At 47.4% G+C, this 19,521-nt stretch overlaps 1 protein-coding gene across 1 annotated transcript; it reads right to left on the bottom strand.

Annotated features, from left to right (window-relative positions):
* Positions 1 to 4,179: 4,179 nt before the first annotated feature.
* Positions 4,180 to 14,775, bottom strand: LOC129694263 (uncharacterized). Its single transcript, XM_055630981.1, has 3 exons — positions 14,532 to 14,775; positions 10,052 to 10,178; positions 4,180 to 7,832 (listed from the first exon to the last, which is right to left on the bottom strand). The coding sequence occupies exons 2-3, from the start codon at positions 10,137 to 10,139 to the stop codon at positions 4,180 to 4,182; spliced, it is 3,741 nt and encodes a 1,246-aa protein (XP_055486956.1). The 5' UTR covers positions 10,140 to 10,178; positions 14,532 to 14,775.
* Positions 14,776 to 19,521: the final 4,746 nt, after the last annotated feature.

Raw genomic sequence — 19,521 nt, 5'->3', positions numbered from 1 at the left:
CCAGAAGTCGGGCATCAGTCAGTCCACAAGCTGTGAGTCAGTCCAAAGGCCATGAGTTAATCCCAAGGCAGTGAGCCCACATGTCATGAGTAAATCACTCACTGCCCCCTCTCCTCCACTGACACCTCAAGACGCTGCCCTCCGCCTGGCTATAGGATGCACCCCCTACTGAAGCCGTCCACATCCCTTCTCATCAGTTCTCATCTAGTCCTCCCTCAATAGAGAGTGTTCAATCTCCTTGATTTGTAGCTTCTGGTGACTCTACTAAGCATAGAACACAAAGTGCTGGAGTAACTCAGCGGGTCAAGCAGCATTTCTGTAGAATGTGGACAGGTGCCGTTTCAAAATAGGCAGGACAAAGCTGAAGGGATGGGGCAGGACAAAGCCTGTCAAATATCCCCCCCCCTCCCCCACTTTATTTTCGCTTTTTCTCCCCTACTACATTAGTCTGAAGAAGGGCCCCAACCTGAAACGTCTTCCAGAGATGCTGCCTGACCCGTTGAATTACTCCAACACTTTGTTCTAAGCAAAAATACAGCATCTACAGTTCTTTGTGTCTTCAGAAAGAATGGTTCAGGTGAGTTATGATTGTCACGCTATCGATGTCTGCCATTTATCCTATTTGTTTTGAAAGAGAAAAGTTATTAAGAATTGAATTAAAAGGGGGAAGTAGAAGGATTAGGGGATAACATTGTATTAGAAGTAAAGAGCAGAAATTAAAAATTGATTACATGCAATGAACAATACAAAATAATACTGGCAGACAAGATTAAGAACGGGTGCAAAGCATTTTATATTTATCCAGTAAATGGATAAAACCCATTGGGGACTAATGTATGTGAAACCACAAGATGTAGTTTAGTTTTAGTTTAGAGATGCAGCAGGGAAACAGGCCCTTCGACCCACTGAGACATTTCCAACCAGCGATCAAACCCGAGTCTCTGGCGCTGTGAGGCAGCAACTCTACCGCTGTGACACTGCACCGCCCAGTGTGAATATTTCTAGTATTAGACGTATAGAGAGGTAATGAAAGAATGATTATAAGTGCAAAGAGGGACCACTAGCGAACAATATTAAGTACTGGCCCAAAGCATTATATGTTTTAGTTTAGTTTAGTTTAGAGATACAGCTCTGAAACAGGCCCTTCGGCCCACCATGTTCGCACCGACCAGCGATCCCCCCACATTAACACTATCCTACACACAATGGACAATTTTAAACATACACCAAGCCAATTAATCCACAAAACTGTATGTCTTTGGAGTATGGGAGGAAACCGAAGGTCTCGGAGAAAACCCATGCTTTTACAGGGAGAAAGTGTGAACTCCGTACCGATAGCACCCATAATCGGGATCGAACCTGGGTCTCTGTCGCTGGTAGCGCTGTAAGGCAGCAACCCTACCACTGTGCCACTGTGTATCCAGTGAAAGGATCCATCTCTATGTGGAACCACAAGGTAAAGGTGAAGTCTGAAATGAATATCTCTCCTCTGTGTTGGAGGGAACTGCAGATGCTGGTTTACACCGAAGATAGACAAAAAAAGCTGGAGAAACTCAGCGGATCAGGCAGCATCTCTGGAGAGTGGGAATGGGTGATGTTTCGGGTCGAGACCTTCAGACTAAATAGATCATTGTCAGCTCGGGCAGGTGACAACAAAGCAAACAGATACAATGTAATCGGAGACGGTCAGACTGGTCGGAAAACTGGGAAGGGGAGGGTTGGAGAGAGAGGGAAAGCAAGGATTACTTGAAGTTTGAGAAGTCAAAAATCATACTGTTGGGGTGCAAGCTGCCCAAGTGAAATATGAGGTGCTGTTCCTCCAATTTGCGCTGGGCCTCACTGTGACCTCTGCTCTGTATTTACTGAAGGAAAGGATATTGCATTTCTTGAACCTTAGAACATGTTACCATTAAAAAGGAAATATTAGATACCTTGGATGAGATTTACGATGGATGTAGCCCAGGCTGCTTTGGGAGGAGATTGCTTTGACCCTGGCAGAGATTCTTACTGTTCACTTTGACGAGTGAAGTGCAAGAAGTCAGGAGGACAGCAAATGTGGTCCTTTTATTGGAGAATGGCAGCGGGGATAAACCAGGTTATTCCAAGGCTCTGAACTTAACGTCAATCGTAGAGAAGATATGGGGATTAAAGCTGAGGCACAGGACTGCTGTACACTTGCACAGAGGGAAGAGCTTTGTTTGGAGAAGCATTTGTTTCTAGAGGACTAGAATACAAAAACATGGGTGTAATGATGAGGCTTTATATGGTGCTGGTCAGACCACATTTAGATTATTGCGAGATATTATCTCCTTAGCAGATAGCCACATACCTGAAGAAGGACGTGCTGGTGTTGGAGAGGGTCCAGAGGATGGTTACTAAAATGAGTGGGTTAACATGTGATGAGCATTTGACAGCACTGGGCCTCTACTCGCTGGAGTTTAGAAGATTAAGGGGGTACATAATTGAAACTTACTGAATCAGTGAAAGGCCTGGATAGAGTGGATGTGGAGAGTATGTTTCTACTATTGGGAGAGTCTAAGATCAGAGGCCATCACCTCAGAATAAAAGGACGTACCTTTAGAAAGGAATGTTGGTAGTCAGAGGATGGTGAATCTGTGGAATTCATTGCCAATTCAATGGACATTTTTAAAGCGTAGATCTCTACTCCACCATTCAATCATGGCTGATCTATCTCTCCCTCCCAACCCAATTCTCGTGCCTTCTCCCCATAATCCCTGACACCCATACTAATCAAGAATCTATCTATCTCTGCCTTTAAAATATCCATTGACTTGGCCTCCACAGCCTTCTGTGGCAAAGAATTCCACAGATTCACCACCCTAAGACGAAGAAATGCTTCCTCCTATCCTTCTTAAAAGAACCTCCTTTAATACGCAGTTTGCGACTGCATGCCCAGGTCATAAGTCACTTGCGATAAACATTCTCGGCAGCTGTGCTGCTGCACGTGTGTAGGCCTGCGTTTAGTCCGTGGTTGGGGTCGGGCGCAGGTCTCTGGCACTGCGGGCGTTGTTGAGTTGCTTGGTTGTCCCCTTCCCCTCCAGGGTGTCCCGTCCCTGTCCGGGGGCGGCTGGAAATGTCCCGAGAGGCCCTGGGCTGGGCTGGCGGGGCACTGGCCTGGGGGTGTTGGCGGCCTTGCGTTTGCAGTCGGTGTGGAGGAGGGGGCACTGGCTCCGGCTCCCAGGGGTGCTGTTCTCTGGTGGGCCAGGGACCGTCCGCTGCCCCTCTTGCCTTATCCAGTGGCTGTCGGTTGGCCCCTTGGAACTGATGGGGACTGAGCGGCAGTCTTCGGTGGGAAGCCGCTGGGTAGGGCGAGAGTGGGGGTGCCGGCCAACCCACCTGGGGGGGCGGCGATAGCCGAGCACCATCCATCAATGGGAACACTGAGGGGGCGGGGATGGTCAAGTGGTGGTTCGGCATCGCTTGTGGCGCCGGGTACCCGGGTTCGATCCTGGCTGTGGATAAGGCACGTGTCTGTGTGCACTCAGTAGCGCAGCTGGCAATAATATCTCTCCGCTGGTCCAGTCTGTCCCCGCCTCCCACTCTCTCTCGCTGTTACACTCCACTCTCCCCTACCTGGCACCCCCGTTCCTCAGATTTAATATATTTTTACACATAAATTATGAATAAAGATAAGAATTTATACACAGTTTATACAACCAGCGCTTCATTCATTTTTTCTTTATTGCGAATGACCTTTTACAAATCCCAGGATTCCTTGTGATTTTTGGAATACCAAACACGCTTATTTTGAGGCTGTGACCTCTGGTCCTAGACTCTCCCACCAGTTGAAACATCCTCTCCACATCCACTCTATCCAGGCCTTTCACTATTCGGTAAGTTCCAATGTGGTCCTCTCTCATCCTTCTAAACTCCAGTGAGTACAGGTCCAGTGCCATCAAACGCTCATCATATGTTAACCCACTCATTCCTGGGATCATTCTAGTAAACCTCCTCTGGACCCTCTCCAACGCCAGCAAACCCTTCCTGGGATAAAGGCACTATGGGAATATGTTGAGAAGAAGGCAGCTTCGAGGAAGGAAGGTTCGATGTGAAAGGCAATGGGCAGATGGAGGAGGAGAAGGACAAGGAATTAGAATGAGGATTTGTGTATCGGTTGAGTGAAACACACTGAAAAACAGCTGGAATGATTCTCTGTTACTAATTGGGTGAGAACCAATCCATCATGTTTGACATTTTTTTCTTTAACATTTCTCCAGTACTTTTCCCTCCCGCCGCACCTTCCTTCGAATACTCTGGTAACAGCTTCGCGTTGTACGCGATTTGTTCTCTGACCTCTGCCTTGTTCTTCAAAGCGGTCAGTGCCCGAATTCGCTCAATGTAGCCTGGCTTCGCCTCATTTTTCTCAGCCTGAATCAGGAGGTCAATATAAGCCGGGGTGGACAACGGGTTTGGTCTCAGGGCTATTTCTTCAAGTCGTCTAATGCCCTGGGATAATTCTTGAATCAGCTCCAGAACTGTATTGTCCACCTCAGCAAACTCCTGCTCAAGTAACTCCATAATCTTCTGCTGACTCATCTTCTCACCGTATGCCTTCTCATACTTTTCCTTCAGTTCGTTGTACGTCCTCTTCTCCTTTTTTGTTACACAGACATACCTGTACTTTTCCCTTCGGTGTTTTAGCACACCGCACTTCCCCGGACAGACTACACAATTTCCCCGTATGTCCATTGATGAACACCAGTATTTGAAAATATAACCTGCATACGTACAGGGGTCGTGACAACTGTATTTACAAACCGTACAGTTGTTTACTAATGAATCATCGCTGCCAAGTTTCCTCTTTTCTTTAACAGTCACATCAACTTCGTACTCAAAATCTTTATTTTCCTCCAGGTTGAACTGGTTTTGGTTCAGAACTTGTTGGGTTTTCTTGAGCTCCTCATATTTGGTCAGCCCTGCTTGGATCAGAGTCTGCAACCCGGCCACTACAGACTCCAGCTGGCTACGTTCCTTCAGAACCTCTTTGGTCAGGCACAGGCTCCTCGCCTGCATCGTGCTCAGAGCTGTGAAGAACTTCTTCATACTGTTTGTCCCCATCTTCCAGTACATCAGGTCAAAGTCATCATCCTCTTCCCCACTGTCGTCAGATCTCCCCTCGTCACCAGAGGTCGGACGCTGGGCATAAATGGCACAATTGTTAAACTTGAAGTGTACTGGCAATCCCTTTTTGTCTTTAGGGCAGGGTACCTTGTCAGCTTTCAGGACCTCCAGAACTGGGGGGCGCTGCCTGTCCGCGAACGTCACCAGTATCTGAATGTTCTCCGCGATATCTTTGCCAAAAATGGAAAGGATGGAATCGAAGACATATTTCTGTGTCTGGGTCAGGCGAGCCGAGGAGGCTTGGACGACGAAACAGACCGCGTCGATCTGATCAACGCCCTGTGGGGAAGTGAAGAACTCGCGGATTTGCTCAGTGATCTGTTCATCCCGGCTGATGCCCCTGGTGTCCCCGAATCCTGGCGTGTCGATGATAGTCAGAGAGCAGTCGATGTTAAACCCTACCTGGTGGTGGAGATGGTAGGCAATGATGGAGGAGGTCTGGCTCTCAGCCTGGGATTTTCCCGTCTCTTCCTGTATTAACTTGTATCTGAAGTTGTCCCCCCACTCCACGCCCAAGATGTAGTTGATCATCCCGTTGATGAGGGTTGTCTTTCCTGATCCAGTTGCCCCCAGCAACATAATTGTCTTCATCTTGTGCATAGTGGTGGGCTTTCCTAAGGAGCATTTCACAAGTTGCTTGGACTGATTAAACACCTCCCTTTCTAGGTTGAGCTTGTAAATGGAAGGGTTTCCTCTGGATATTAATTGAGCTTGTTCGAGAAGTTTCAGGGCAATTCTCTTTGGTCCGTCTGAACTATCGTGGCATTGTCTGTCTTTTGTCTGAACCTGCTCCCATGATCTGTCCAATGCATCCATCGAAGATTCTTCCTTGTATTCATTCCTGTATTGAAATACGTCGGCTCCAATCTGACTTGATCCGTCCCCGGACAGTGTTGGGCTGGGTGACTGATCCTGGAAGACCGGTTTAACAGGAGGACTTGTCGGCCGGTTGGAGACCTTGTAGATTTCACTGGCCTTGCTGACCCCTACCTTGGTCACTGCTCTGTATTGGATGTGATATTCCTGGTGTGGCTCCAACCCAGATATCGTGAAGGAGTGGGATGTGTCAGGTGTATCCAGTATTGTCCATTTCTCCTGCTGGCTACCTCGATACTCTACCTTGTAGCCCACAATCTCATCAGAACCACTTGTGGGTGGCTCTAACTGCAGCGTCACACTGTCGTGTGTTGTCCCACTCACTGTTGGTCTCTCAGGCTGAGACGGGGGTTCAAAGCAGCAATCTGTGTGTGTTGTCCCACTCACAATCCCTCCCCCATACAGGTAAATAGACGCACCCACATTATTGTCATCCTGTGCGGATCCAACAAGGAATTTTACTCTCCCGTCCCCATTGTTGTCTGTGGCAAAATCCAGGAACAGTCCGGATCGTTCCTTCATCTTCTCAGTTATGGACGATGAGTGAAACCAGGGCTTGCTGTGTTGTGTTGTACAGGCTCCGGCAGCAGGAGGTGGCATCTGCATTTTCTCTACTGTGAGAGATTGAAGGTAGTTGATTGCCTCCGTTAGGTAGTAATCCTCCTGATGCAGTGTTGTGAATGTGAAGCAGACCACGTAGTCTGTTGCTGGATCCATCAACACTTTATGCAACTCTCTCCTTGATTTCACAACAGGTATGTCTTTCATTATCCTGAGGCAACGTCCCACAACCATCATCTCCCATTCCTTGTCATTCAGCCATGTGGTCAGTGATTGGTGTTTAAATGGTGACTGCTCCCTGTTCTTCAGTATGTCCGTCAGCAACCCTTCCTCCTTCCCACCGCCCCGAATGGACGGCAAAACTCTGGCTAAGGCCCGTTGGAAAACCAGTTTGTACTCCTGACACATCTCTCGGAATTGAAGTATCCTGTCCCCGATCTCAGGAAACTGAACTGCGACACTGTCTTTCATCAGGTCATTGCACCTCATCACGGCCTCATTGAGCTGTTCCAGGGCACACTGGCAGCGATTGACCAGTCCCACGCTGATCTCCCTCACCAGCTGGGCAGCTTTGGTGTCCAGTTTATTGAGAGCATAGAGCCAGACTGTGACAGGCACTGAATGCTCTCCACCTGGGCCCAGCAGGTGTGGAAGTGTTGCAAAGATATTGATGGCATCTCTGTAGGTGGTGGGATTGTTCTTCAGTGAGAAATCCCCGTAAAAGGTGCAGCTAAACTTCTCGGCTTGAGAGCTCTGTTCTTCTGTCATTTCTAGGGAGGCCTCTCCCTCGATCGCAATCTTAGGGAGACGTTTAATCATCACCTCCATGTTACCCTGAATATCCTGTATGTTCTCTGATGATGAAGCCATTTGATCAAACACAAAGAAGGCCTGGGCCCCATACAGCACTGCTGTAATGACATGGGTGGCTGAGCCCTCATCAAACACACTCGGGTAGGTAATATTCTGTCTCCCTAAGTGACTCATTGTCAGTTGTTCAAACCTGGTTGTTGCTTTGTACTGAAGGGTAACTCGTGCTTGTTGCTCTGATTCCTTTGTGTCACTGAGATATTTTGCCGACCCTTTCACCTCCACTAACCCACCCAGGATACTCGCCTTCAGTGACTCTGACACATTGAGGGCATTGGCTTTCTTCTCCATGGAGTCTGATGCAATGATGTGAAACTCAGTGCTGGGCTGGTCACGACGATCAAGGTTGCTCTGCGGTGTCTGCAAGTCCCACAGGGTGATGCCTACAGGATAAATCAGCGATCAAAACTGTTAATGTTGTTAAAATTACTCAGTGAATAATATTCCTTCAGTAGATTCAATCTCTGTACAGGCTGTGCTTGGGCTGAAAGTAAAACACTCTACACTCACTGGACTGATCACATAAGTAATAGGTGCGATATGGTGGCACAGCGGTAGAGGGGCTGCCTTACAGCGCTTACACCGCCAGAGACCTGGTGCTCTCTGTGCAGAGTTTGTACGTTCTCCCCGTGGCCGTGGGTTTTCACTGAGATCTTCGGTTTCCTCCCGCACTTCAAAGGCGTACAGGTTTGTAGGTTCATTGGTATAAATGCAACATTGTCCCAAATGTGGGTAGGATAGTGTTAATGTACGGGGATCGTTGGTCGGTGCTGACTCAGTGGGCCAAAGGGCCTGTTTCTGTGCTGTATCTCTAAACTAAACAAAAAACACAATGAGTGCTACAGCGGGTCAGGAGGCAATTCTGTAGAACATGGATTAGCGGTGATTTGGATCATCTTCAAATATTCTTCAAATATCCATGTTTAGTTTAGAGATATGGCGTGAAACAGGCCCTTCGGTGATCCCCGCATACTAACACTATCCTACACACACTAGGAACAATTTATATATTTACTAAGCCCATTAACCTACACAACTACGTCCTTGGAGTGTGGGAGGTAAACCGGAGTTTCTGGAGAAAATTCACGCAGGTCACGGGGAGAAAGTACAAACTCTGTACAGACAGCACAGGTAGTCAGGGTCGACCCTGGGTCTCTGGTGCTGTAAGGCAGCAACTCTACCTCTGTGCCACCGTGCCGCTCAATATTCAATCCACTGTATAAACTGGACTATAACTGACAAAGTTGTGGTCACCATTGTGAGATTGGTGACCTGAACTTATGGCCCTGCATTGACCACCACTGTATCATAGAGTGATGCAGCATGTAAAGGGCCTGTCCCACTTAAGTGACCTTTACAGGCGACTGCCGGCACCCGTGATAGGTCGCCAAAATGTTCAACTTGTTGAAAATTCAGCAGCGACTAGAAAGATGCAATGATTCTTTGGAGACCTCTCAAGACCACACAGTATGGTCATGAAATGTCTCCTATGGTCGTGAGTGGTCTCCCGTGACATGTCGCCAGGGGTCGCCTGTATGGTCGTGAGTGGTCTCCCGTGACATGTCGCCAGGGGTCGCCTGTATGGTTGTGAGTGGTCTCCCGTGACATGTCGCCAGGGGTCGCCTGTATGGTCATGAGTGGTCTCCCGTGACATGTCGCCAGGGGTCGCCTGTATGGTCGTGAGTGGTCTCCCGTGACATGTCGCCAGGGGTCGCCTGTATGGTCATGAGTGGTCTCCCGTGACATGTCGCCAGGGGTCGCCTGTATGGTCATGAGTGGTCTCCCGTGACATGTCGCCAGGGGTCGCCTGTATTGTCATGAGTGGTCTCCCGTGACATGGTCGCCAGGGAGATCGCCTGTATGGTCGTGGCAGGTCACCTATGGTCGTGAGAGGTCTCCGGACAGTCGTAGTGTCCTTCTGGTCGCCGCTGAATTCTCAACATGTTGAAAATTTCGGCGACCTATCACGGGTGCCTGTAAAGGTCACGTAAGTGGGACAGGCCCTTTAAGAGGCCTGACTTGCCCACACTGACAAACATGTCCCAGCTACACTGATCCCACCTGCCTGCCATACCCCTCTAAACCTGTCCTATCCATGTACCCATTTAACTGTTTCTTAACCATTGGGATGATCCCAGCGTCAACTACCTCCTCTGGCAGCTTGTTCCATACATCCACCACCCATTGTGTGAAAAAGTTACTCCTCAGATTCCTATTAAATCTTTTCCCCTTCACCTTAAACCCATGTCCTCTTGTCCTTGATTCCCCTACTCTGGGCAAGAGACTCTGTGCATCTACCCAATCTAGTCCTCTCATGATTTTACCCATCTCTATAAGATCAGCCCCCCATATCAACCCATACCAGAGGGCATTTGACAAAATCCCTCATGTTGAAATTCATTGAGTGGAAGGTATATGTGAATCCTACCACAACCATAGTGCAGTCCTGAACTACTATCAACCTCGTTGTGACCCTTGGACTACCCTTGATCGGACTTTGCTGGCTTTACCTTGCACTGTATGTTATTCCCTTATCATGTCTTCTGATTCACCTACTGTGGGCTCACGTGACTTCATGATTTGTGTGAAGACATTCCAGTACCTGGGATCAGAGCATCTGATCGGCAGTCGTACAGCATTCCCAACTGGAAAGGCCGGCCCAGAGTGGCCAGTTGCAAGCACTCACTCATCACTGAACCGGAAGTGGACAGTCAACAAAATCCAGTGATCTGAAACAGAACGAGGAATAAAATATGAAGATGAATCCACTGGACGTACGGCTTTTTGAACATGTGACTAAAAAGGTTTAGTTTAGAGATACAGTGCGGAAACAGGCCCTTCAGCCCACCGAGTCCATGCCGACCACGATCCCCAAAAACTAACACTATCCTACACACGCTCGGGACAATTTACATTTATACCAAGACAATTCACCTATAAACCTGTACATCTTTGGAGTGTGGGAGGAAACTGAAGATCTCGGAGAAAACCCACGCATGTTACAGGGAGAACGTACAAACTCCGTACAGACAGCGCCCGTGGTCAGGATCTAACCCGGGTCTCTGGCGCAGTGAGGCAGCAACTCCACTGCTGCGCCAGTGTTTATGTAGAGAGATGTTAACTATTGCACTGAGAATCACAGTATGATTTTCATGTTGATGAAGGCCATTCTACCCATTGAGTCCCTACTAGCTTTGGGTAAGAACAATCCATCTGGTCCCACATTCCTGCCTTGAATATTCATTCCATTCAGGAAAGAAATTTCAGCCAGACATCCGATGGGGAATGTTGCCGACTGGCCCGCTCCACACTGCAGGAGTACGTGCTGAGGGATGTACTGAAGTTTGGTGCAGCCAACACCAAGGCTCCATGGGGGAGGACCATTGTCTAGGGTCCTTCCGCTGCTGGACATTGGGGGGCAGGGTCCGGTGGAGATACCCCTCAAACAAGGGAAGGGAAACAAGGTGAAGATCATGTGATAGGAGTAGAATTAGGCCATTTGGCCCATCAAGTATATTCCGCCATTCATCCATGTCTCCCTAATAACCCCATTCTCCTGCCTTCTTCCTATAACCTTTGATACCTTTGTAGTAATCAAGAATCTTTCTCTACCTTAAATATATCCACTGACTTTGCCTCCAGAGCCTTCTGTGGCAAAGAATTCCACAGATTCACCACCCTCTGACGAACGAAATACCACCTCAACTCCTTCCCAAAAGACGTCCTTGGAATCTGAGGGGTATCTGAGGGGTAACCATTTCACACCTCAGATTAGGAGACCAAAACTGTACGCAATACTCCAGGTGGTGGGTGCATTGAACAAGTGGCTAGAAGAGGTAGTTGAGGCAGAGATCCCAACTGTTTCTTAACAAACAGGTACATGGATAGGACAGGTTTGGAGAGATAAGGACCATTCTTAACCTCTTGAGTTTAGAAGAATGAGGGGGGACCTCATTGAAACGTACAGAATAATGAATGGCTAGGTAAGAGTGGATGTGGAGAGGATGTTTCCACTAGTGTGAGTGTCTAGGACTAGAGGTCATAGCCTCAGGATTAAAGGACATTCCTTTAGGAATTAGATGAGAATCCCTCTCACCCGTATCCACCTATCACTTGCCAGTCTTTGACCCATCCCCACCTCTCTTCCAGTTCCCCTTCAGGACAAGGAATTTCTTTAGTCAGAGGGTGGTGAATCTGTGGAGTTCTTTGCTGTGGAAGGCCGTGGAGGCCACGTCAGTGGATATTTTAAAGGCAGAGATAGATAGGTTCTTGGTTAGTACGGGTGTCAGAGGTTATGGGGAGAAGGCAGGAGTATGGTGCACCTATCATAGAAACATAGATAATAGGTGCAGGAGTAGGTCATTTGGCTCTTCGAGCCTGCACTGACATTCAATGGCTGATCATCCAACTCAGTATCCCACACCTGCCTACTCTCCATACCCCCTGATCCCTTTAACCAAAAGAACCACATCTAACTCCCTCTTAAATATAGCCAATGAACTGTCCTCAACTACCTTCTGTGGCAGAGAATTCCAGAGATTCACCACTCTCTGTGTGAAATTTTTTTTTCTCATCTCGGTCCAAAAAGATTTCCCCCTTATCCTTAAACTGTGACCCCTTGTTCTGGACTTCCCCAACATCGGGAACAATCTTCCTGCATCTAGCCTGTCCAACCCCTTAAGAATTTTGTAAGTTTCTATAAGATCCCCCCTCAATCTTCTAAATTCTAGCGAGTACAAGCCGAGTCTATCCAGTCTTTCTTCATATGAAAGTCCTGACATCCAAGGAATCAGTCTGGTGAACCTTCTCTGTACTCCCTCCATGGCAAGAATGTCTTTCCTCATATTAGGGGACCAAAACTGTATGCAATACTCCATGTGTGGTCTCACCAAGACCCTGTACAACTGCAGTAGATCCTCCCTGCTCCTATACTCAATTCCTTTTGCAATGATTGCTAACATACCATTTGCTTTCTTCACTGCCTGCTGCACCTGCATGCCTACTTTCACTGACTGATGTACCATGACACACAGGTCTCGTTGCATCTCCCTTTTTCCTAATCAGTCACCATTCAGATAATAGTCTGCTTTCCTGTTTTTGCCACCAAAGTGGATAACCTCACATTTATCCACATTATACTGCATCTGCCCTGCATTTGCCCACTCACCCAACCTATCTAAGTCACCTTGCAGCCTCCTAGCATCCTCCTCACAGGTAACACTGCCCCCCCGCTCCGTGTCATCCGCAAACTTGGAGATGCTGCATTCAATTCCCTCGTCCAAATCATTCATATATATTGTAAATAGCTGGGGTCCCATCACCAAGCCTTGCGGTACCCCACTGGTCACTGTGGCAAAGGTCTGCAGAATGGTCTTGTTCCAAAACTGTCACCTATTCCTTATGAAACATATTCCTCCTGAATATGAAACAGCACCTCATATTTTGCTTGGGCAGCTTACACCCCAGCGGTATGCACATTGACTTCCTGAACTTCAAGTAACTCTTGCTTTCCCTCTTTCTCCATCCCTCCCTCTTCCCAGTTTACCGACCACTTACATTTTTTCTCAGTTTGCTTTGCCTTCTCCCAACTAACAATGATCTATGGTTACACAAAAAAGCTGGAGAAATTCAGCGGGTGCAGCAGCATCTATGGAGCGAAGGAAATAGGCAACGTTTCGGGCCGAAACCCTTCTTCAGACTGATCGGGGGCGGGGGTGGGTGGGGACAAGAAAGGGAAAAGGAGGAGGAGCCCGAAGGCTGGGGGATGGGAGGAGACAGCAGGGGGGCTGAGGAAGGGGAGGAGACAGCAAGGCCAAACAAAATTGGGAGAATTCGATGTTCATTCCCCCGGGATGCAGACTCCCCAAACGGAATATGAGGTGCTGTTCCTCCAATTTCCGGTGCTGCTCGCTGTGGCCATGGAGGAGACTCAGGACAGAGAGGTCGGAGACGGAGTGGGAGGGGGAGTTGAAGTGCTGAGCCACCGGGAGGTCAGCTTGGTTATTGCGGACCGAGCGGAGGTGTTCGGCGAAACGATCGCCCAACCTCCGCTTGGTCAAATAACAATGATCTATTATACACTTCCTTATCTATGTACCTCCCACTCCCCTGACATCAGTCTGAAGAAGGGTCTTGACCCCAAACATCACCCATTCCTTCTCTCCAGAGATGCTGCCTGACCCGCTGAATTCCTCCAGCTTTTTATGTCTAAACTAGCATCTGCAGTTCCTTCCTACACACTCTCCAGAGATGCTGTCCGTCCCACTGAGTTACTCCAGCACCCTGTGTTTGTCTTTTGGTGTAAACCAGCATCTGCACTTCCTGCCTACGCATAACATGTACCCTCACCGCTCAAAGCCCTGCTGTTTCATGCTATAAAACCCAACACGCCTTCAATACTTGCTTTACCTGATTGTGGTCTAGTGGAGACACTACACAGTGGTGCAGCGGTAGAGTTGCTGCCTTACAGCACCACACACCCGTGTTCGATCCCAACTACGGGTGCTGTCTGTACGGAGTTTACACGTTCTCCCTGCGTGGGTTTTCTCCGGGTGATGCGGTTTCCTCCCACACTCCAAAGACGTGCGGGTTTGTAGGTTAATTGGCTTCGGTAAAAATTGCAAATTGTCCCTAGCATTTGCAGGATAATGCTAGTATATGGGGTGATCACTGGTTAGCGGGCCGAAGGGCCTGTTTCCGCTCTGTGTGTCTAAACTAAACTAAAAAATATGTCCCTGTGGAGTTACAGTACACTGAGGCAAAGGTCCATTGTTAGTGCTGTGGTCAGGATGAACTCCTGCCTTTAGCACTAAAACAAAACACACACACACAAATGGATACACACACCACTGTACAGATACCCTCATACATGAGCAGAACACAAAGTGCTGGAGAAACAGGCAGCATCTGGAAATGGACAGACGATATTTTGGGTCATAAAGTGATACCATTTTACAGCGTGGAAACAGGCCCTTCGGCCCAACACCCACCAACGTGATGTTTCGGGTCGAGACCTTTTAGCTGAAGATTCCCGCATGTTTAGTTTCTTGTCCATTTCTGGGAAACGAACCTGCATCACTCACCAATCGAAGAAGCGACCGTCTGCAGCTGTAAAGAGATTGCAGCGTTGGCGATGGTACGAATGGTCTTGATTGGAGTTCCTCCCTGACATAGAACCTCACTGAGCCGACACAACCCCCAGCGCTAGGAGCTGAGATGTACCAAGGCTCCTTTCAGCAAACACAAGAATCGACTCCAACGCCAGCAGCGATATCTGCAGAGAAAGGCTATTTATTCTCCAGTGATCTCCACACACGAGATTAGAATGAATTCCGTGAAAATACACTTTAACTCTCGGTCTTAATGTGCAGAAACAATGAACAGTCGCTCACGTAGTAGGTGACCACAAACAAGGGCGGTGCTCACCAGATGCAGCAAGCTGGCTTGTAATAGGTTTCTTCAACTATAAGTAATCCTTACGTTGCCTCTCTCTCCACCCACATCCCCCCACCTCCACCCCCCTCCTCCCCAGTTCTCTGACTAGTGCCACTATCCTGAGTGTTACCGAGATGAGGAAAAACCTTTTCTCCCAGAGAGTTGTGAATCTGTTGAATTCTCTGCCACGGAACGCAGTATCTTTGGTGGAGGCCAATTCTCTGGATGTTTTCAAGAGAGAGTTAGATAAAGGGTCTCAACACAGGAAAGGAAACTAGTAGATACCGCACAGTGGTTTGAGCTCACATAAAGCCACAGAGTTGAGAAATTGCAGTGAAAAACAGACAGTGGATGTTGGAACAAAATATAGATATGGATAAGTTAGATAGAACTCTTCGAGCTCTTAAAGATAGTGGAGTCAAGGGATATGGAGCAGGCAAGAACGGGATACTGATTGTGGACGAACAGCCATGAATGGTGGTGCTGACTCGTAGGGCCGAATGGCCTACTCCTGCACCTGATGTCTATAAACAAACTGCTGGAGAAAATCTGCAGGAAGGAACTGCAGATGCAGGTTTACACCAAAGATAGACACAAATTTACCGAATAGTGAAAGGCCTGAATAGAGTGGAAGTAGAGAGGATGTTTCGCCACTGCTGTACCACCCTCGGTAAGCCAGCGCCTACACTACCACAATTAATGACGTTGTTTGGCTCCGTAAATCTGAACCCAGCCCTTAATGTTCAATGCATGGACTGGAACCCAGTTCTGAGCACTTCATATTAACGACACCCCTCCCTCCTAGTGAAACATTGGCTGAATGGGAGATTCCAGAGAGTAATGGTGGATGGTTGTTTGTCAGGTTGGAGGCCAGTGACAAGTGGGGTGCCACAGGGATCTGTGTTGGGTCCACTGTTGTTTGTCATGTACATCAATGATCTGGATGATGGTGTGGTAAATTGGATTAGTAAGTATGCAGATGATACTAAGATAGGTGGGGTTGCGGGTAATGAAGTAGAGTTTCAAAGTCTACAGACAGATTTATGCCAGTTGGAAGAGTGGGCTGAAAGATGGCAGATGGAGTTTAATGCTGATAAGTGTGAGGTGCTACATCTTGGCAGGACAAATCAAAATAGGACATACATGGTAAATGGTAGGGAATTGAAGAATGTAGGTGAACAGAGGGATCTGGGAATAACTGTGCACAGTTCCCTGAAAGTGGAATCTCATGTAGATAGGGTGGTAAAGAAAGCTTTTGGTGTGCTGGCCTTTATAAATCAGAGCATTGAGTATAGAAGTTGGGATGTAATGTTAAAATTGTACAAGGCATTGGTGAGGCCAATTCTGGAGTATGGTGTACAATTTTGGTCGCCTAATTATAGGAAGGATGTCAACAAAATAGAGAGAGTACAGAGGAGATTTACTAGAATGTTGCCTGGGTTTCAGCAACTAAGTTACAGAGAAAGGTTGAACAAGTTAAGGCTTTATTCTTTGGAGCGCAGAAGGTTAAGGGGGGACTTGAGAGAGGTTTTTAAAATGATGAGCGGGATAGACAGAGTTGACGTGGAAAAGCTTTTCCCACTGAGAGAAGGGAAGATTCAAACAAGGGGACATGACATGAGAATTAATGGACTGAAGTTTAGGGGTAACATGAGGGGGAACTTCTTTACTCAGAGAGTGGTAGCTGTGTGGAATGAGCTTCCAGTGAAGGTGGTGGAGGCAGGTTCGTTTTTATCATTTAAAAATAAATTGGATAGTTATATGGATGGGAAGGGAATGGAGGGTTATGGTCTGAGCGCAGGTATATGGGACTAGGGGAGATTATGTGTTCGGCACGGACTAGAAGGGTCGAGATGGCCTGTTTCCGTGCTGTAATTGTTATATGGTTATTATATGGTTATAAAGGCATAGCGTGGATGTGGAGAGGATATTTCCCCTGGTGGCAGAGTCTAGGACTAGAGGTCACAGCCTCAGAATTAAATTGCGCTCATGTAAGAGTACAATAATGCATAACTTTGTTATTGTGTATTTGTAATACAGTTTATTGTGTATTATGTCATAGCTGCTTTCTTGCATCGCTCTCAGGTTTGACTCTAGCCATGTCTGCTTCAGTGAGGGAAGCAGATCGGTGATTGGTCACAATGCCGATCGGAGACTGTGTCCGATTGGCAACCGAGTGACAAGCGCATTATGTGATTGGACACAATGAATCTGGAGACAGCGGCTGTTTGAACGGGAGGATTTGTTGATTGGATGGGAATTTTATGGGAGGCTGACCGGTGATTGGATGCAACCCCCTTAGAGACAGCGGTTGATTGGCTGCCAAATAATCGGGCACAAAAAATTGACAAATAGGAAATCAAAAAAATCGGAATTCCAAATAAATCTGATATAAGGTACATAGGGTGGGTATCGATTAATTCTAGACAACAGATTAAAAAAAATTATTTAACCCCATTAATTCACTCAAGGTGTATTACGATGTGTTCTACAGTATGTACAGCAAAACTTGCACTTCCAGAGTGGTCTATCGTGTTGTTTCTTCAGTGGACCACAGATTTATTTTAAGAGCAAAACATAAAGTGCTGGAGAACTCAGCAGGTCAGGCTGGATCTATGGAGAGTCCGAAGAAGGGTCTTGACCCAAAACATCATCTATTCGTTTTCTCCAGAGATGCTACCTGACCCGCTGAGTTACTCCAGCATTTTTTGTCTATCTATGGAGGGAATGGTTAGGAGACGTTTAGGGTCGGGTCCCTTCTTCAGGCATTTTTTAAAAAGTTTGGGAAAGATCAAAAATTTCATACCTTTTAAATATGTTGTTAGGAATATAACTAGTAGTGTGGAAGAAAATTCCATGAGCCATAATTGCCATACATACCCAAAAGTAGAAATGTAGAAAGTTAGATATTACTAGACTATATTGGGATTGTTCACATGGGAGGGCTGATCCCCCGAGGCAATATTCCACCTCTCCACCAATTTCAATATTGGTGGCCAGTGGGGGGGGGGGGGGGGGGGGGGGTATGGGGGGTTGGGGGGTGGCAGCTCAGTCCCTCAAGCCTGATATGGGCAGTTGGGGGTGGGCAGCTCAGTCCCTCAAGCCTGATATGCTGGCAGTTCACTCACAGCTGGTGGGCTGGCAGTTGACTCACGGCTTTTCCTTGAAATTCCATTTCAAGCAGGGTGTAAGGCCATCAAATTCAAATCCATTTTCCTACCTTTTCAAGCAGGGTGCAAGGCCACCAAATTCAAGAGCATTTTATTACCACTTCGAACAGGGTGCAAGGCCACCAAACTCAAGTGCAGTTTTCTACCACTTCAAGCAGGGTGCAAGGCCAACAAATTCAAGTGCAGTTTCCTACCACTTCAAGCAGGGTGCAAGGCCACTGAATTAAAGTGCAGTTTGCTACCACTTTCAACCCGACAACCAAAATTCGTTTTGTGAACACAAACTTGTTAAAAAAGGGCTGCAGCCACTTTACAGTGGACTCGCCGTGGAATAGATGTGCTTTCAGTGTTATTCGTAGCTCAGAGAGTCGTGACCTTCTCGCTTCCTGGTCTGGCAGAAACTGAATGAGGCACGACACTTCCTGGTTTTATAGTCCCACCCCCTGCCGCCAGCGGGGGCAGCAGAGAGAATGGGGAATTTTGTAAAAACATTAATATTTCTCTAATTTTTCATCGACGGAAAAAATCCTCCGCACTCATACGGTGGAGGGGGGCTCTGAGCGAGGTGGCCAAACATGACGGCCGTAAGTGGTGGCGTTCTCTCGGAAATCGCAGCACAGTCGGCCAAAAGCGGTCAAGATCAGAGATTTAGTAATATAGATTGGACAGGCTAGATGCAGGAAGAATGTTCCCAATGTTGGGGGAGTCCAGAACCAGGGGCCACAGTCTAAGAATAAAGTGGAGGCCATTTAAAACTGAGCTGAGAAAAAAACGTTTTCTCCCAGAGAGTTGTGAATTTGTGGAATTCTCTGCCACAGAAGGTAGTGGAGGCCGATTCACTGGATGTATTTAAAAGAGAGTTAGATAGAGGCCAGCGAAATCAAGGGATATGGGGAGAAGGCAGGCACGGGTTACTGATTATGAATGATCAGCCATGATCACAATGAATGGGCCGAATAGCTTCCTCCTGCACCTATTATGCTGTTTCTATGTCTCTATGTTTCTACAACAGAAGGGGGAGGAATTGTACAGTTTGATAGCCACAGGGAAGAAGGATCTCCTGTGGCGTTCTGTGCTGCATCTTAGTGGGACCAGTCTGTCGCTCCTCATGTTGACCAGAGTATAACATGTTGTTAAAGTTACCCAGTCAAACTCCAGGTCACGTGATTTACAAGAACCTTCCTTTCAATTTCTCACTACCTGGTCACTAACTTTGTGTTGATCAACATGTGTAACCAGTCTGGCGCTGTGAGGCAGCAACTCTACCGCTGCACCACCGTGCCTCCCATGTTAAATACAGAGCAATCATTTCCCGGAAAACAGCTTGAAAATGAAGAATTCCCAGTTATTTGGTTTTGAGTTGAGGTGAAGATGTTGTGGTGTGAATAATGCAAGGGATTAGGTAGAGAGTTTACACATATGTGGTTCAGTCTGCTTGTATGTGTTCCCAGTGAGATTTACATCCCAA

Source organism: Leucoraja erinacea, unplaced genomic scaffold (genome assembly GCF_028641065.1).
Source record: "Leucoraja erinacea ecotype New England unplaced genomic scaffold, Leri_hhj_1 Leri_592S, whole genome shotgun sequence".
Classification (NCBI taxonomy): domain Eukaryota; kingdom Metazoa; phylum Chordata; class Chondrichthyes; order Rajiformes; family Rajidae; genus Leucoraja; species Leucoraja erinaceus.
This window is presented reverse-complemented; position numbering and strand designations above follow the sequence as displayed.